This window comes from Zootoca vivipara, chromosome 14 (assembly GCF_963506605.1).
Source record: "Zootoca vivipara chromosome 14, rZooViv1.1, whole genome shotgun sequence".
NCBI classification, from domain to species: Eukaryota; Metazoa; Chordata; class Lepidosauria; order Squamata; family Lacertidae; genus Zootoca; species Zootoca vivipara.
In genome coordinates this window covers 30,913,787-30,932,542 of record NC_083289.1, presented here as the reverse complement: position 1 = coordinate 30,932,542, position 18,756 = coordinate 30,913,787, and the positions used below count along the sequence as shown (strand labels likewise).

General features: G+C 44.8%; 2 protein-coding genes and 1 non-coding gene across 3 annotated transcripts in view; 2 read left to right on the top strand and 1 right to left on the bottom strand.

Annotated features, from left to right (window-relative positions):
- Positions 1-441: 441 nt before the first annotated feature.
- On the bottom strand, positions 442-4,232 carry RPS2 (ribosomal protein S2). Its single transcript, XM_035131085.2, has 7 exons — positions 4,027-4,232; positions 3,478-3,567; positions 2,611-2,718; positions 1,774-1,947; positions 1,507-1,666; positions 840-931; positions 442-568 (listed from the first exon to the last, which is right to left on the bottom strand). Exons 1-7 carry the CDS (start codon positions 4,207-4,209, stop codon positions 485-487), a joined length of 891 nt encoding a protein of 296 aa, XP_034986976.1. The 5' UTR covers positions 4,210-4,232; the 3' UTR covers positions 442-484.
- A 2,132-nt stretch (positions 4,233-6,364) lies between these two features.
- On the top strand, positions 6,365-6,496 carry LOC118093339 (small nucleolar RNA ACA64). The gene has a single exon (XR_004693630.1). It is a non-coding gene; the product is annotated as a small nucleolar RNA ACA64 (small nucleolar RNA).
- Positions 6,497-9,383: 2,887 nt separating this feature from the next.
- The window catches only part of TBL3 (transducin beta like 3), a 28,291-nt gene continuing 18,918 nt past the window's right edge, over positions 9,384-18,756 (top strand). Inside the window, exons 1-13 of the mRNA XM_035131087.2 lie at positions 9,384-9,507; positions 10,089-10,140; positions 10,244-10,339; positions 10,814-10,861; positions 11,354-11,495; positions 11,693-11,777; positions 13,047-13,217; positions 14,443-14,518; positions 15,282-15,378; positions 16,424-16,632; positions 16,921-17,062; positions 17,257-17,315; positions 18,384-18,487. Coding sequence (XP_034986978.2) covers positions 9,470-9,507; positions 10,089-10,140; positions 10,244-10,339; positions 10,814-10,861; positions 11,354-11,495; positions 11,693-11,777; positions 13,047-13,217; positions 14,443-14,518; positions 15,282-15,378; positions 16,424-16,632; positions 16,921-17,062; positions 17,257-17,315; positions 18,384-18,487 — 1,319 coding nt within the window. The 5' untranslated portion in view covers positions 9,384-9,469. The remainder of the gene's footprint in view (positions 9,508-10,088; positions 10,141-10,243; positions 10,340-10,813; positions 10,862-11,353; positions 11,496-11,692; positions 11,778-13,046; positions 13,218-14,442; positions 14,519-15,281; positions 15,379-16,423; positions 16,633-16,920; positions 17,063-17,256; positions 17,316-18,383; positions 18,488-18,756) is intronic.

Here is an 18,756-nt window from a genome sequence, read left to right as displayed (position 1 = left end):
TCCAGTGGCTATAGCTACATGGGGAAATGCCACCCCCAGAAAAGCTGTGGGTTACAGAACAGGCTTCCTCAGCCACTGAAATGAGTCGTGTCCTTTAATTTCAAGAGTCTACTCAGAGCATGACTAATGCTGGGATACAATCCTGTAAGGCAGTAAATCCCCTTTAATGCTGCTCAAGAGCTCCTAAAATATCAATGTCATATGCTATACTGGGCACGTGGTAGCACTATAATTAAAAGATCAGACATTCAAGGAAGATAAAGCTACTAATGGCAACGTATCTCCACTGACAAAAGACAGGATTGCCTCTGAATGCCACTTCTATGAGCTCCTTTGGCCTGATCCATCAGCCACACTTTTATGTTCTTTTATTTCGTCTGGAGGCACTGATGTCCTATAACCCATCCACCAACAAACACTACACACAATTAGCAAGACTGGTTTAAAAAATCACTCTTGGTCACTTTATTTTGAAGTACATCTTTTAGGTAGTTGCCACAGCAGCTGCTTGGGTCCTCTGCACAGACACTCTGGTGGCATGAGTCTTTGCAAGATGATCAGTGAACTCCTGCAAGGAAAGGCAAAGGGACCATGAACATATCCTCATTCACCCCAGGTTGTCTTTTGAAGTGGTCAAACCTGCTAACTGCAGCTTGACCTGATGGCAGCAGCTACATTCTGTTAAATACAGCCCTCAAAAGAATTGAAATGCTGGTTCTTATATGGATTCATGATTAATAATGTACCCCCACCCCTGCCTATGAGCACAGATTCATGAAATAAAGCTAATTCCCAAAGAAATCTTAAATGCATACTACAGTTCTCAAGGCTGCTCTTACCTGATAAGGTGACTTGGTGAACACAGTCTCTTTCCACAGATCAGGGGTAAGGTAACTATAAGTCTTTGAGATTGCATCAAACGTGGCCTTGGCTACAGAAAAAGAAAGATCATACATACACGGTCACCAATGTACACGAGACTGCGCTGGCAGCACCAAAACCATTTGCTGTTACTGGAAAAATTGCCTTGTTGAGTATGAAAAGGAACAGGGAGACCATTTCATTGAATCTCACTGTCGTGCAAACAAACTCATTTGCTTTCCCTCTCGAAAAACGACAGTTGCACCACTTGGGCCAGGTACAACTGAGCAGAGCGGAGAGAGTTTTACCAAAACACATCCCAAAAGGCAGTACTTACTCTTGTGTGTGTGTCTGTAAATGTATACACACACAGTATAGCTGCACCTCAACCAGGTGCCCTCCAGATGTTTTAGACTACAGCTCTCAACAGGAAGGCACCAAGTTGGCAAAGGCTGCAGTATTTCTCACCTCCCTTAACCAAAAGTCCTAGAGAAATTGGCAGCTTGCCAGACTTTTTTCCCTTATGGCCCATGCCACCTACTGCTGCCCTTTACATGAATTACTTGTAACTGCGACACAATCTATGGCACTGCACTGCTGTTTCTCAAGACAGGACCAAGTAAATTGAGATGTATAGAAACATACCAAAGTTGCCCAAGGTAGCAGTGCAGCCCCTCGCTGATGTGTAACAGTCGTCAATACCAGCCATCATCAGCAATTTCTTGGGAACTGGGGCAGACACAATTCCAGTACCACGTGGCGCAGGGATGAGACGTACAAGTACGGAGCCACACCGACCTGTTACCTAAACAAACACAAGTTTCACACAGTAAGAAACTGGCATGGATATTTTAATGTGAATAAGCCTTATTTGAAGTCCCAAGTCCTGGTTTGGCAAGTGTCAAATGTTACCTTGCAAGGTACAGTATGCGGCTTGCCGATCTTGTTTCCCCAGTAGCCTCTCCTCACGGGCACAATGGACAGCTTTGCAAGAATGATGGCCCCACGGATGGCAGTGGCAACTTCCTTGGAGCACTTGACCCCAAGACCAACATGACCATTGTAGTCACCAATCGCCACAAAGGCCTGAAAGGGAAAATGAGAAGCCTCATCAGGGGTGCAGCTAAAATCCACACATCCCTTAACCATAGCACAGAAGCCTCAACAGAACATACCAGTGTTAAACAGGCATTCCTGAGGAACACAGACACCCTGATCATGCCAACTAAAAGCAGGATGTTCGTGTCAATTCATCTGTTTGGAATCCACTTCTCTTCACCTGCCTTCCTCAACTTGGTGCCCTCCAGATGTCTTGGACTACAACTCACACCAGCCCAAACAGTGGCAATTATGGGAGTTTTAGTCCAGCAACAAATTCGGAGCCAAATTTTAGCCAACCCTGTGAGATGATCCAAGGCGGCTGCCCTCTGCAGGATTAATTGCTCTGGCTTTGCCTCTTACCAATCAGCCTCTGCCATTGGCTGTGAATTCTCTAGCATCTCTACATCACATGTGATTGGCTCAGATTTGGCAAAGCAGACTTAAACAGGTAAGTAGTTCATTCAAGAATGTAAAAGAGCAAGGTAAGTGGTCTCCTACCCTGACCCAAAACTAACACACTTCAGGGCCAGACCGAATGTGTCTCCAAGAAAACATTTTTTTTGGTGAATTTCTGCTGTAAGGGTTGCGTCAAGCCAAACAAAAATAGACAGATCAATTTCTGGAATTCATATGGATGCAAAACATTACCTTGAACCTGGTGCGCTGACCAGCCCGGGTTTGTTTCTGAACTGGCATGATCTTCAAAACCTCATCCTTCAGGGATGAGCCCAGGAAAAAGTCAATGATTTCAGACTCCTGTGAAGGCAACGTTAACTGATCAGTTCTCTAGCAGTAAGCATAAATTAATCACAAAGTTTTCTGTGTTAAAACAAGGGTATGTCTCAGGAGGAAAACTGGATCTGGCTAGTTGGCCAAATCCAGACTTCTTCCATACCCCATTGTGACAAGTAGGCAAGGTTCACCTGTCAAGCATCTGACACTAAGTACAGTATTTTCCTTTGCCCATGCCCCATGTGATCTGAAAGGAAAGATTTGCCTACAGTGCTTGCTTTAAGTGCCCAACTGAGCAGCTGATCGGCAACAATAGCAAGCCTTGCTTACCAAGGAACAATTGGGAGCATACTTTAAGGCTCCAATTGTTGAGCCACCACCAACTGACCTCTTCTCCTTAGGGGAAAAGAGACAGCACCTGCCTTTTATGCAGAAGGTCCTGGATTAATTCCTCAAAATGTCCAGGTATGTCTGATAATGCTTCTTGCATTAACCCTGGATGGTTGCTGCCACTCAGTGTAGACAATACTGAATAGATAGACCAATGATCTAACTTTTTTAAAAAAAGATCTAATCACACCATCTTGTGACAGTGAATTCCATCAATTATACATACACTGTGAAAAAGCATTTTCTTTTGTCATGGAATTTTCTGCTATTCAGTTTCATTGGACAACTGCTACCCCAAACCCCTCCTCTTGGTAAACTTTACCAACGGAAAAGCACTGTGAACCATTCTCAGTCCTGAGAAACCCTACAGAGCCCCTAGCCTAGAGCAAATACCTTGATTGGAAGGGAGAAAAGGTAAATCTCCTCCAGAGACTTGATTTTCATGTCCTTTACTAGGCGACCAAGTTTGGTGACTGGAATCCACTGGGGGGGGGGGGAATGAAAGGCAATCAGTTCAAGCTGTTCAAACATTGTACATTGATCTCTATTCCATAAATACAAGAAACACTGACTGCAGCCTTAGCCACCCTAACAGAAAAGTAACTACAATGTCTCTACGGGTAGGATTTGCCGTTTCTAGTAGTCTGCCCCTACCATATTTTTTTCTGCATACTTAAGAGCTGAGCCCTTGTTTGCCAGCTTTTTTGAAAAACATAGGAAGCAGATTTGGCAAGATAATTTGGTCATGGCACTGGACATGGTTGAAACCCTAGCAACTCTAGAACCAAACCCATCTAAGGAGTTTCCATTTCTTAAAAGTTTGCTCAAAAAACTGGAGCATTCCATGCTAGAAAAAGGCTGCTGGGAGTTTGTAGTTCAAACACCTGGAGGGCACCAGGTTGGTGAAGGCTCCCTAAAAACACCAAAAGGTAACTTGCTCACTTCTTTGTCTTCAGCTTTGCCCCGAGCTCCACGCCCTCGTCCACGTCCCCTGCCACGGCCTCTCCCACGCCCTCGGCCTCCACTGCCAAAGCCTCCTCGGAAGCCTCCCCTGGCAGCAGCTCCTCCACCTGCAGCTGCTCCAGCTCCTCCTGCCCCTCCCGCAGCACCGGCGTCGTCCGCCATTTGCTGTAGAAACAAAGCACATGAAACTTTTTAGTGTATTAAGCTCATGACATAATGGACAGATATTGTGCTGCAACAGCATCAAAAACAATAGGAAAAATTCCAAGTAGCAAATGGAACCATATAGATGTGATCACATTTCAAAGTTGATGCAGGGTGCTGGCCAAAACACATTTTAGGTAATCAGCAGCCCTAGGCAGTGACATAAATGTGTCAAAATTCACAAGCACCAATGCCAAGAAAATTAAGATAGATTTTCCCAAGTAGCTCCCAATTTCATGGTTTCTTTTCAAAATGTTAAAATTAATCACTACACATAAGAACCATTTAAAGGCGGAGGGAGATCTACTCCTGTCACTCAACTTAAATCCCACCTTCTTGATCCCAAGTTAAACCCCCCAACACAGTCCATAAAGCAGTTTGCACAATCAGGAGTGCAAAAACAAACAAAAATAAGTAGCAAATATGATGGATACCACAGACCTTTAAAACATAGTATTGCCGGTAGCAACTTCACTCCCATTAGGGAGAACCCCCAAACCCTTCTGTAATTAGGCCATTCCCAAATTCCAACTGGGACGAAATTTTGTCATTTTTCTAGTCTAGACTAGCTACAAGGAAACTTTTCACTCATTCATTCAAGCAGCAACATCAAGGGGGCCAGATACAGATTGCCAGTGCCACTTCAGGCCGCACATTTCAATGGCAAAATATTTTCCCCCTTGATATACTATACTTCTAAATGCAAACATTTTATATATTTATTGCTTCTGGAGAGGAATCTCAAGGTACAAACTGAGATGCTAAAGTCTAATAAAAGGTTTCGGATCCATGTTGAACTGGGCCTCTGACTTGCCCTTAACCCCATCACTCTCTAAGAAAAAAAAACCCCTAATCTCTTCCTCCCCATGAGACGGGGACTGGTCCTAATCCCCCTCGCGGTGGGCTTGCCCAAACTCCGGGCTCCCAGACCCCCGATGGCGACGGATTCAGCAACCTCCCCAACCCCAAAGAAAACAGGCCCCAACTTACGTGTTCTCGACTAGAAGGCCGAAACCGCGCGGCGAGGGCTATTTATATGCCGCGAATCTCGCGAGAACTACTTCCTCGAGCGATATCGGTACATACATGTTCCTCCGCCCCGCCCATAAGTAGAGCTAATGCGCAGCCGTAAGAGGCTTGTTATGTGTTATGCTGGAGGAGGGAGCCCTGGATCGAGCATGATTAAAAAGTCCAAGTTTATAAAAGTGCAGGCGGGAGGAAGGAAATTGCAGTTTCGCAGGCGCAAGGTAGGTGGAGGGCATGTGTCGGGAACGGGAGAAGGTGGGGCATGTGGTGTTTCGAATTGTATGGAAAAAGCAAGTTGTTGGTTACATTTACAGTATTTAGCTTAAAAATTGCCCTAATAAGTTACGATGTTGCTGCTTTTAGGTTAAGTACTAAATCTCCCAGCATGCTCCTCGTCAGTTGACCGTTCGGGTAGCTAGGCCTGGGGTGCGGGGGATGCTGGGATGTGTAGTTGCTTGCCACGCGCCTTTTTCTCGCTGCCGGCTCTGGAGGCTCTTTCCCTCCACCGGGAGTTGAGGCCCGAAATTTGGTCTCCGAGCTAATGCGGGTACATTTGCACTGTTGCACGTCGGACTATGCAGCTTTCCGACCGGTGCACACGTGAATAGTAGAACGTCTGCCGCGAGACCAGCAGACCCTTTATATTTTCTGTCTCCACTTTAAAAAAAAAGAATTGTGGAGGCTAAAAAGAAAACTCACAAGCAACTTCGTTATCAACTCTCAGGGCGGCAAACATCTAAATATTGAAAAAAGTACAATAAAAATGCTTTTATTGAATTTTTGCACCTCCCTAGATGTAGGGAGGGACTTGCATTAATTCGGGTGCCATTTCAGGCGCTAAGCTGAACCTAGTTGGGGGCGATTACTTAAAAGTGAAACTAGGAGGATGGATGCACCAAGGGCAGTTGATAGGTTGGAAGCCCTATGTGAGCTTGCTTTGAAGGAAGCCCCCACTAAATTCCATAGCACTGCATGGTTCTCCCATTCCTCATTCCCAGCTTGAAACCGTTTAGTTCTGAGTGCTGGAAAACTCAGTAGGTGTTTGCATTACTTTGGGTTCTGTATTGTGCCTACAGGTTGTTGATGCACTGTCTGAAAATCACCCTTGGCCTCCTCCAGTGGCCTTGGGTGAGATAACGGTGCATAAAGCAAAGGGAGCATTAAGCTCATTCCCCATCAGCTCAACGTGTTGGGCAATGAAACCCATGCTTCTATATGTCCCACGAGCAGAAGGATCCATGCAATACAGTAGATGCTTTTGTTGTACAGTACCTGTATTGTGAAATTGCTTTGAGATTATTCATAGCATGTGATCCATAAGTGAAACTAATAAAAATATGCTATGTGGAAGGAAGGCATAAAGTACTACAAAACCAAACCAGAGTGCTAACTTGTCTTCTTTTTCTACAGGCCCCGTCTGCATTGTGCCACTGGTTTCGGAATATGCACCTTTTTACGCACAAGTGTTCCCTTCATCTCACAACCCAAGGCTCCTGTTTTAATTGCTTCGTGGTTGCACGACAGCACACAAGAGTGTAACAAGGACTGAAAGATGGGGGGGTCTTTTAATCTCACTGTAAACAAGTGGTACAGTGACAATAAAGTTTCTATTTAATGGAATTGTTGTTTGCATATTTTAATTATGAATTATTATATGTTAATATGGGGGGGGGTCATAAGTTCTTATACTTGTACAATGCTTAGGGTCTTATTTTGGCTGCCTGCAGCAGAATGTTAGAAGTCTATACACCTTGCACTTTGAAAGAAGATGGTTGATGTGTGGCCCACAATTGCCAACAGCTATGGAAGAAAATTAGCAATTTCTTGTTCACAAAGTCATTTTTGATTGACCCTGTTTGGATTAATGTTGGGATATGTATGTGCTTTTTTGTTTCCTCAGAGAGTGAAAATGGTAGTTTGGGGCATTTAGTATGCTGGCTTTAGGTCACGAGACAGATATAATAAACATTGTTTTTTTAGTATGTATTGCATGTATTGCATATTGATCACAGAAGAGAGAAGCAGGGTGAACTTTCTCTAAATAAAATTATTATTATTATTATTTTATTATTATTATTATTATTTGTACCCCGCCCATCCGGCTGGGTTTCCCCAGCCACTTGCCGGCTTCCCGCAAGGATTAAAATGTCACACATTAAAAACTTCCCTAAACAGGGCTGCCTTCAGATGTTTTTTAAATGTCAGGTAGTTGTTTATCTCTTTGAGCTCTGATAGGAGGGCATTCCACAGGGCGGGCGCCACTACTGAGAAGGCCGTCTGCCTGGTTCTCTATAGCTTTCCCTCTCGCAGTGAGGGAACTGCCAGAAGGCCCTCTGCCTGGGCAGAACGATGGTGGTGGAGACGCTCAAGTATAAATATACTTCTTGGGTTGGGGCTGTTGAATAATACAACTGTAGCATTTTGAAGGGAACACTTCCAGATTGTGCTGCCTGATCAGGTGGGGAGCCGTTTTTAGGCTGAAGATGGCATTCCCTTCACGTCCGTTTATACATACACCCCTATCCTCCAGACAAGCAAGAGGCATTATCAGAGTTCAAGGACACATTCCAGCCAGGTGAAAACACTCAAGGATGGTGCAAAACAGAGCCAGCAAGGTGTGTAGCTTGGAGGAAGTCCAAGAGCTAGATAAAGAGAAGTTTATCAATTTACATCATTGTAATTCTAAGTAAGGTTTTAAGGCTTGAAGCTTACAAAGGTATTGTGCATCCTGAGGATGATCACATAATTTCTGATGGCTTCCTCCTACAGGTACCTTCAGCTGCCTGACTAGAATGAGCCTTGGTGCTATTTTCTAATGTTGGTCCTCCTAAGAGTAAACCCATTGCTATGAATGGACGTAGCTAACTTGGATCTATTAATTTCAATGCCCTACTCTGAGTAAAAGTTAATTGGATATAACCTGTACAGTAGTTGAAGGCTTCATGCAAATAAGCATAAAATGCTACCATGTGGAAGAAATATGTATTGCAGACTTTTACCATAATGCAAATATAATAATTATTATTATTATTAATAATTTATTATTGATACCCCGCCCATCTGGCTGAGTTTCCCCAGCCACTCTGGGCGGCTTCCAACAGAAAAATGAAATAAAATAATTATTAAACATTAAAAGCCTCCCTAAACAGGGCTGCCTTCAGATGTCTTATAAAAATCTGGTAGCTGTTTTTCTCTTTGACATCTGATGGGAGGGCATTCCATAGGGCGGGCGCCACCACCGAGAAGGCCCTCTGCCTGGTTCCCTGCAACTTGGCTTCTCGCAACGAGGGAACCACCAGAAGGCCCTCGGTACTGGACCTCAGTGTCCGGGCAGAATAATTCGAATACCACCCAATAAGTAGAAGTTCCCTGTGCCATTTACATAGTAAAAGCCAAACACTTAACTACACTAAGGAAGCAAAAAAAACCGCTCAAATAAGAGACTTAGCGGCAACCTATTAATAGTAACAAAGCTCACTGTTGCCAGACTCTGTTGGAATGTGGCTTTTGCAGATACGGGATCTTGTATTAATGGGCAAGTTAACCAATTTTAAAGAAATAGGCAGGCTAAACAACCATTTACTACAATGTGGAATGACTTACCATGTATACGGCAGTTACTGAGTATGGTTACAGACCAAGCACATAAGCATTTGGAATGACATTTAAAACAAACCAACTTTCATGATGCTGTTTTTTTAGGGAGACTGGTTCTGTGCTTCAGGAATGGGAAGGAGTTGTTTGACTATTCCTTGTTCTAAAGGTACTGTATGTAAAGAAAAAACTTTATTTTTAATCAAACCTTAAAATGCTAACTAAATAAAATAAAGGACAATAATATGGTTGGTATCTTAGCAGAAGCCTTCATGTCCTGACCTAGAGTCTGACTAAGGAGGCCTCCAGTTCATCAAAGCACGTCCCATTTAAGGGAGTTTGCCATTTAAGAAAGCTGCAGGGACACTCCTTTCTGTAGGCAAACTCACTTCCGCCTTGAGGAAGGTTCGCAATGAACCAGGAAGTTGCGTCTCCACCTAGCCGGTGCTGCTACTTTACACTTTTCCTACTTCTTTGTTAGCCTATGTCACTATTACACGCCGGAAGCGAGCGTTTCTTACCGGAAGCACATGTTTGTCGGCATGGGGGCAGTGGCGAGGGAATCGAACCGGTAAAGAAGTCAGCTTGGGGTTAGAACATGGCAAGCCGGAGCTCCTCAGTGACCTTTAAAACCAAGTAAGAAAGGGGGAGCGGTTGCCATGGAGAATTATTCCTGTTTCCTCTCGGGTGGGGTGTCCTTGTGCTATCGTCATGGCAACGCAGTCCCTTACTGAGCGGAGGGGGCGGTTGTTTGGACGCGCTAGACTCTCCCCGCTTTTTGTGGTCCATCCTTGGGGTGCCTGACGTCATAATCGAAGGGGAAGGGTTTCTCAGAGCATGTGCAGAGTGCCTTTTATTTTCATTTCCTCACTGAGTCGCTGCTAGCTGGGGATGTTTGAGTAATCCTGTTTCAATTTTATTTTATTGGGTGCCACCTTGAATAGTATCCTGTGCTTCTCCATTCACAAGTGGCCCATACACATTTGGGCATAATGTGTGGGGCTTCCAGTCAGTTCCCCTGTGAGCCTAGGATCTGCATAGCTTCTTTGCACATTTATCGCTTGAGGATTAGGCACCCTGGGAGAAGACCTGGTGTTTCTGTGGTGCCTGAGTGTTCTGCTCTGTCATCCGTGCTTTGGAGCCAATGTTATGGCTGAGCTGAAGAAAAGCCAACTCTCAACTCGCTGAATTGGTATTTTCCTTCTGTCCTTTCACAGCTATGCCATTTCCAAGAGAATCGAGCCATTCTACAAAGGAGGACAGGTTCAGGTAATGCCAGAGCCCTGGTTTTGACCATGCTGGCTGTGCTTACCACATGCTGCTGTGATCATGTGCAGAAAAGGCTCTCCACTCTCATCTGTTTGTTTTCTAGATGACCCAAGATGGGGAATATATGTTCTGTGCTTGTGATAGCAAGGTGAATGTGGTGGACGTTGCAACAGGATCTGTCGTTAACTGTATTGAAGAGGTAATAAGGACAACAGTAACCACCTTAATTGATCCCTGAATATGTTTACTTGGTGATCTTCAAAGGATGTCATACCTCTGCTTCTTTTGAAGCTTTCTCAGACACACTTCCCACTAACCTCAGTCTGCCTTCAACCACCCTCCACCTGCCTGCCTTCTGAGTAGTCCAGGGGGTGACACTGCCTAGTGACATTTTCCTCTTTCTTGACATCATTCTTTCCCTTGTAGATAGGCATGTAAAAAATTGTTTGTTTAGCTCTGAGTCATAACAAGACACAGCAAAGAAACAAACACATTTTTAGATGAGCCACAGATTCAGCTTTTATTTCCTGGTTGGCTTTCCAAATAAAGAAATTAGCAAAATAACCTGATTTTCATTATCAAACAACAAAAAGCAAGCAAACTTATTAGGTATATCAAAGTTATTGCTACTAAATGATAAACTTTTTTCTTTCTGTCCTTTTTCTCTCCCAAGGATGAAGAAGAGGAAATTACAGCATTTGCTCTCAGCAAAGATGATGAAGTAAGTGATCACAGTATTGCATAGCAAGAATTCATAACAGAGGGTCACATGGGGACAGAGTGAATTGATGGATGGAATCAAGCATTCTATTAAGCTATACATTTTTCAGTGTAAACGTTTATTCTCCTGCACATGCCACCTTTAAATTAATGGTAGCTATGCAAACTTAGTTTCTTTATTTTGGAGCCTCACAACTCTGAAGGGGCTCAGTTTATGTGGCAAAAGTGCCTAGATATAGAGGGGGGGATGGAGAACCTGTGGCCCTCATGATGATGTTGGACCACAGGTACCACCATCCCTGATCAGGCTTGCTAGGACTGATGGGAATTGGAGTCCAGCAACATCTGGAGGGCTACAGTTTAGCAGTCCCTGAATAGAGTGCCCCATGTAATACACTTGTGATGCCCAGATTTTTAGACCACTGTGTGGTTCTCTTTACTAGCCAACCTGTTTCCACCATTTCCTCTTGTTATTCCCCCCCCCCAATGTTAGATCCTTGTGACTGGAAGCCGATCGTTGATGCTGAAGCAATGGGACTGGCCAGAAAACAAATGCACACGTACATGGAAGGCTATGCACACAGCCCCCATGGCCAGTATGTCCTTTGACTCGAGCTCCACATTGTTGGCTACAGGTACGACGTGCAACTCTGAGTTGCATCTGTCCAGAGGGAATAGGTAGTCTCCATGAGACTGAGGAAGAAGGAAGAAATACACCTCTCATCCCACCCCAGTGTTGATTCCCCTGCATCTAGAGCTGGCCTGGAAGCTGAGACCTCCCTATTTGGCTGACTTTTTGTGCCTGCTTCATTTCTTCTATTTGTTCTTCCAGGTGGCTGTGACAGCGCTATTAAGGTCTGGGATGTTCCCAGGCAGTACTGCACACACAACTTGAAAGGCTCGACGGGGGTTGTCCAGTAAGGAAACATTTCTTTTTCCATGTGCTCTTTTGCAATAGGAAAAAACTAGCCTAAACAATTTGTGACTTTCTACAGAACGGTGGCAAAGACTTTAAAAAAACCAAAGTGTGTTATGCCTTAAATCTGTGTTAACCTCGTAGAATCATAGATGTCGTTCTGATGTATGGCCACAGTCACCAGGTTGTTGAAAGTTGGATTAGAGTTTCCTTCATTTTCCCAGTTACTAAGTAACAGAACAACTTTGGTTGGTGCAGAATAGTCAGTCTCCTTTTCAAAATCCATAATAAAGCCCATATCGTTCAATAGAATACTGTATAATAAGATTCATCAACTGAGATTACTCTCCATCCCAGCAATTGAATCCTTGTTTCCCCCTCTGTTAAGCCAAGTTAACTAATAAACACAGACAGATAGTTTGCACTACCCTTATTTTTTTATAGCGCCATCTGTAAGAACATAGGAAAGAATCCTTATAGTGCATTAAACCAATGTCCCATCTCAGTCAGTATCATCTTCATTGATGGGGAACCTGTGTATTTCAGATATGTTAGACTACATCCCATGATCTCTGAACATTAGCCATGCTGGGTAGAGCTGATGGAGTTGTAGCCCAACAACATCTGGAGGGCCACAGGTTAGCAGTGCTGACTGGTACTGGCTCTGTAGGGTTTCAGGCAGGGGTCTCTTTCCAGTTTTACTTGGAGACGCAATTGGGGATTAAATTTTGGACCCTCTGCATGCTGAGCAGGTGCTCTGCCACTACTGAGCTGTGGAACATAGAAAGGTGCTTTATACTGAGTCAAACCGCCACTTCATCTAACTCAGTATTCTCTACATCAGCGTTTCCCAAACTTGGGCTACAATTCCCATAATCCCTGACCTTTGGTCCTGCTAGCTAGGGATCATGGGAGTTATAGTGCAACAACAGATGGAGACCCAAGTTTGGGAAACACAGTGGCAGTGACTCTCCAGGGTTTCAAGCAAGGGGCATTTCCAGACCTACTTAGAGACTGAACCTGGGACTTTTTGCATGCAAAGCAGATGTTTTACCTCCTTCCCTTCAGAAATATAGGACACTGCCTTATATTGAGTCAGACCTTCCGTCCATCTAGCTCAGCATTGTCCACACTTACTAGCAGCAGCTGTCCAGGTTTGCAGGCAAAAATGTCCCTCTTTCTCTCTCTCCAGCCCCTACCTGGATATGCCAGAGGGAGCCTCCTGCACACCCATGAACTCTGCCACTAACCTGTCTGTCTCTTTCCCCAGCCTTGTTGAGTTCCACCCAGACACCTCTAAGCTACAGCTCTTCTCCTCTTCCATGGACAACACCATCCGGGTTTGGGACCTGAAGTCCAGCGAGTGCGTCGCTCAGCTAGAAAACCATTACAGCTCTGTCACCTCCCTCGCTTTCTCTCCTGACAATGAGATACTCATTAGGTGAGAACCTGGAAGGGGAGCTCCCTCTGTGCTTTCTTTCTGTTCTGCAAATCAGAATCCATTTAAGTTTCATTAAATCACTTCAAGGCATCTTACAAAATACAAGCAGTCTACAAATATACAAGAATTAGAATCAAAGGTGTCAGCCAGCAAAATTTTCAATGCAATCCCAAAAGCAAACACTGCCATCCTTCCAAGAAAATACATGGCACAAAACAGAACAGTTTAAATACCCAGCAGAACAGAAGTGTGTTAACAGTGCCTACATATATGTAACAAAATCTACTCTCTGCCCATTGATGATATTTCTGTTGTTATAATTATTGTTATTGCTATTCTTGCTGTTATAATCTGTTTATTTATATACCACATTTTCTACAAATTTGTACTCAAATCAGTTTACAGCAAACAAAGACAATTAATACAGTAACCATAATACATAATTAAAACCATTATACCATTTACAATTCTAAGTAAAGTATGTTAAGCAAGCACTTCTGTATTATATTGGTGTCTGCTAAAATGTCTTTGCTTAGGCAAGCCTACCCAGACATGTAATTTTAACATGTAACTTTATTTCATTGTCTCTCTCTGTGTGTGTGTGTAAACTAGGAGTGTGCACTTGTTTGTAATAACATGTAGCTTTATTTCATTCTCTCTCTCTCTCTCTCTGTGTGTGTGTGTGTGTGTAAACTAGGAGTGTGCACTTGTTTGTAATACAAATGTAATGTAAATATAACCCCATTTTTTAAAAACCAAAGGGTGAACAAACATGAATTTGACACATATGGTTTTTCATTGTTTTGGTTTGTCTCCTCTAACTGATATTTTGGAAATATGATATCTTGGGAACAAAACCTGCACATTTGGGTGGAAAACCACATAAAGTTAACAGTAAAAAAAAAAAAGACTGGGTGGGTCTCCATTGAAATCAGTGAAAAAACAGTGAGGTGAAATGAAAGTTTCTCCCCATTGAACACCTCTATGGGAAACTGAAGCCAGTATAAAACCTCTTGCCCAAAGAAAGCCATGTGTGAGGCTCAGGTGCTCGTAAGTCTCAGCCTTGTAAAATCTTCTGTGCCTTAGTTTCCTCACCTGTAAATGGGCAGTTCTGAGCCTCATTGCAATGCCTTTCAAACTAGTCTCATGGAAACCCCTGTGCTGTGTCTGCAATTCCTGTTATCTAGTTCCAAAGGGCTGAAAGTGACACTGTGTTTGATTTCAGCTCCGGCCGTGATAAAATCTGCACTGTGTGGGACCTGAACAAGGGAGAAGCCAAGGGCACCATCCCTGTCTATGAGGTGAAGTACTCTCTCCCCCCCCCCCTTACTTTGCTTACTCAGAAGGGGCGATCTGGTCTCGAATTCTTCTTTAATGTGATGTGTTGGGAGAAGAGAGTTGGCCGTATTCACACATCAAGGTTTACAGTGAATACACAGGTGGCTCTCGCTTCATCCCTCCCCTCTAGCCAGCAGGAACCACAAACCATAATCCCTGCCATAGTGTAAGATCTGACCTGGGGGTTATGGTTTGCTGCACTCCAAACAAACCATGAAGTGAAAACCTTGGCTTACCTATCATGGTTTACTTGAGCAAAGCCACAACCCCCAGTTTGGACCCAGTCATTGTGGTTTGGTGCTGCTGCTTGCACTAGGGGAGGAACAATCACTTTGCTTGTTAAACCATGGTTTACCATGACATGCACACTGTGCCGGGGTTTTGTTTTAAATTTTCAACTGCTCACTGTTCCTAATTTTGTTTCAACCTAAAACTTGGCCATGTTCTGGCAAGCTGTTAGACTGACCCAGTCAGCCCACCACTGGGAATTGCAGTCCAAGCACCAGTTTGGCAAAAGCTGCCCTAGAGATACAGCCTAATTCTATGTGTCTCCTTGAGTATGAATAGGCCATCATCTTTCTTTTAGGTGCATTGCATGAATTTTCCAGAGCCACACTTCTCTGCCCAATAAATGCCCCTGGAGCTGTCTGGCATTGGTGGTGGTGGGGGGAAGTCTCTCACTCTTTTCCTGTTCATGACTCCTGCTGACTTCTTTATCCACCTTAGAGCATTGAATCTGTGGTCATGTTGCCAGAACAAGGGGATTTCTCGTGTTTAGGCGTGAATAAAGAGAGCCTTCACTTTGTAACAGCAGGCAGCAAAGGTGGGTAGAAGACATTTTTCTTACTCGTTTTTATCAGAAAACAGTAAACAAATTTTTAATGTGTCAGTGGAGAAGTAAGGAAGAAAATATAGAGTATAAGCACGACCTTTTCTTATAATTTGTGTTCCGATATATTAGGAATAGCTCTCCTAACACACACACACACACACACACACACACACACACACACACACACACACACCATTTTTACCCTCACAACAACCCTGTGAGGTAGATTAGGCTGAAAGACCGTGGCCAGCCCAAGGTCACCCATGAGCTTCATGACTAAGTGGGAATTTAAACTTGGATTGCCAAGGATGTAGTGCAGCATTCTCGCCATTCTACCACTCTGTATCCAGATAGTTGGAAGGGAGCAGGTCCCGCCCTTTCTCCTCCTTTTACCAAGTGCAGAGGGTGTGTGTGTGTGTGTGTGTGTGTGTGTGTGTCTGTGTGACACTGCTGGAGGACAGAGATTGCCTAAAGCCAATTACTGGGACAAGGGAGTGGTATCCATAGGATTGGAGAAATGAGTTCTTTGGGACACTTGACCTCCAGCAAAAAGCAATATATCTTGGAAGGTTTTCTCATAATGTCTGGAAACTTGCCCACCCAGCTATGTTTTGCAAACAAAAGCCAAGGTTCCCAGCCTGCTGCAGTCCATGCCAGAGCTCACAGAACTGCTCAGGATATAAACCAAGGTGTGGGTTGCAAAGCCTTTCCTCGCTTACACAATATTTTTTTTTCTGTAACGATTTCCTTTTTTAGAAATCTATCTCGCCTATTTTTTCCCTAACAAATTCAAGGTGACTAACAAAGAAGAAACAAATAACCAACTCCAGTTCAGTTCAGCTTCTTAAAACAGTCTGGCCAAGCTGCCCAGGTGCTAATGGGAATTGTAGTTCAAAACATATGGAGGGGCACCAGGTTGGCCACAGCTGCTTAGGCTTAACCCCCCCCCAATTACAAGAGGCCTCCATTTGCCTCAAACCTTGCCCATCTTTGCAAGTTATTTGATGATGCTGATGTGTTGTGTGCTGTACATTAGGGATCCTCCGAGTCTGGGATGCCGCATCAGCCACCTGCGTTCACAGCCAGTCCTTGCCCTGCCTCCCGGCGCCATGCATGGATCAGGAGGACGGGCTGCAGAGTCTCATGCATTGCGTCCTGGTGCCCGTGAAGAGCCAAATTCTCACCGTGAACTCGGAACGCAACATCTGCATGTATGATGCACAGACCCTCGAGCTCAGGAAGCAGGTAATCCGCTTCTTAATTATTATTGATTTTTAAGATTTACGATATTTCAGAGTTGACGTAACATAAGTTATTGGTCAACCTCAGAAGGTGGTGGTCCCTCCTTCATTGGAGCAGTTCCAGGGGCATCTTCCTTTGTGTTCAAACCCCTGGAACGTACTGAATCTGCTGGCTGGTGAGGGCAGAGTTTCAGGCTCCTGTCCCTACCAGGAGATGCAAGGGACCAGAAGTGGGACCCTCTCCATGCAAAGCAGGTATGCTAACCCATCCAGCTTGAATCTTGCTCTTCAGTTTGTAGGTTACAATGGAGAGGTTTTGGATGTCAGGTTCCTGGGCCCCAAAGACTCCCACGTGGTGGTGGCCACCAACAGCCCCCAGCTGAAGGTCTTTGAGTTGGTGACATCTAACTGCCAGATCCTGCACGGTCACACAGGTAGGTGGCAAGAAGCTCCTCCAGTTTTCCGTGTGGGATAGCTGCAGGGATGCCTTTCTCAGGGGCTGCAGTTGATGCAAAATTCGGCTGCTAAATATTGTGTAGGGCGTTTGGTTCCAGGGCTGCCTTGTCCTGTTAACTGTTTGCCAGTTCAGTGTGGCAACAGCACATCACGCCGGCCTTCTTTCTTGCAGATATCGTTCTTGCCTTGGATGTCTTCCGAAGGGGGAGGTTGTTTGCCAGCTGTGCGAAGGTAATTTCCCAGATGAGATTCATTTATTTTTAATTCATTGTGCATTAATTCAAGTGGGTGTTTTTTTGGGGGGGGGGGGCTCCAGGCCTGAGGCTCCTCCCTAAGCAGCTTGGGTCTCTGTGTTACTTAAGCTTCAGACCCCTCTTCAAGCACAGAAAGGAACTTTTCCATGTGCGGTTGATGCGCAGGATGTGGGCCTCTGGATTGGCTAAGTCGGCACTAAAGAGACCCTTCCGTAATAAGGAAACTTGCCCAAGTGCTTCCTGCTCTGTAATCACCATTTAGCTTAATTGTCCTCCTGCTGCTGTTCTGATGCTGGCGTGACATTTAAGGTCAGGGCGCTGTAAACTTTAAAACTCAATTTTAGCTCAGGAAGCATCTGAAATATGTGGACAATCTAAATGCTGGATAAACGGGGGCATTGTTTAAAGGCCACTATGCATAGACTCGGCTTTGAAGGAGCTCCACAGGGTCACTGAACAGATGCATTCCCCAACTACATGTCCTCCTTTTCTCTCCTCTGCCCCCCCCCCCTTGCCTTAGCACTGGAATTGCTGGTCTCATGCAGGGCCTCGCTCCTGATTTTCCACATCACAGGACAGTTTCAGCAAGTTGCATGTGCTGTGGTTTCTACAGGGAATTGTTTTACTTCTTAAGGAACTTCCTTTGTCTCTGGATTAGTACATCTTGATTTTGCAAGGCCCAGCCCATGCATATAGCACCCCCCCCCCCTCCCCGGGCCACAGCCCCTTCCATGCCACATCTTGCACTAACCCTGCTTTGTACTATCCTGAGTGTTTTTGCCTGACTGGAATGTGTCCTTGAGCTCTGATGATGTCTCATGTTTGCCTGGTTGGAGGATACAGAGAAGGGGGGTCGTGTAGGTACTAGCCTGCTGTACAAAAAGTAGCGTTCAGTTGTTGGTCTGCCCACTTTTGCCTCTGGCCCCATCCACCACTGGCATGTGGCCCCCAGCAGGTTGCCCAGAAGGGATTGTGCCCCCCCCCCCAGGCTGAGAAAGCTTCCCCTACCCTCCTGTAACCCATCCTCCACCTCATCCACTTCCAGGATAAAAGCATCAGGATTTGGCGGATGAATGACCACGGTAATGTCTTCTGCGTCGCCCAGGGCCTGGGCCATACCCAAGGAGTGAGTGCTCTCTCCTGCTCCAGGTAAGAACAACAGAATCCGTTCCCTGCCTCCTCCCCATCCTCTCTTGAGTTTCTTGGTGTGTTGTTGATGATGTGTTTTTTTAAGAGTCCTCTTGTCTGCAAACCCTTGACACTGACTGTTTCGTAGCAGGGCTTTTTCTTCTCCAGCAGCAGGTTGGGGATCTTTTCTACTCTGAGTGGAAAATCTCTTCCAGCTGCTGTGTTTGGGGGTTTCTCTCCTTCAGTGTTGGTTTCCTGGGCCTCCAAAGACCTGGCATGAAGTTTGCCTG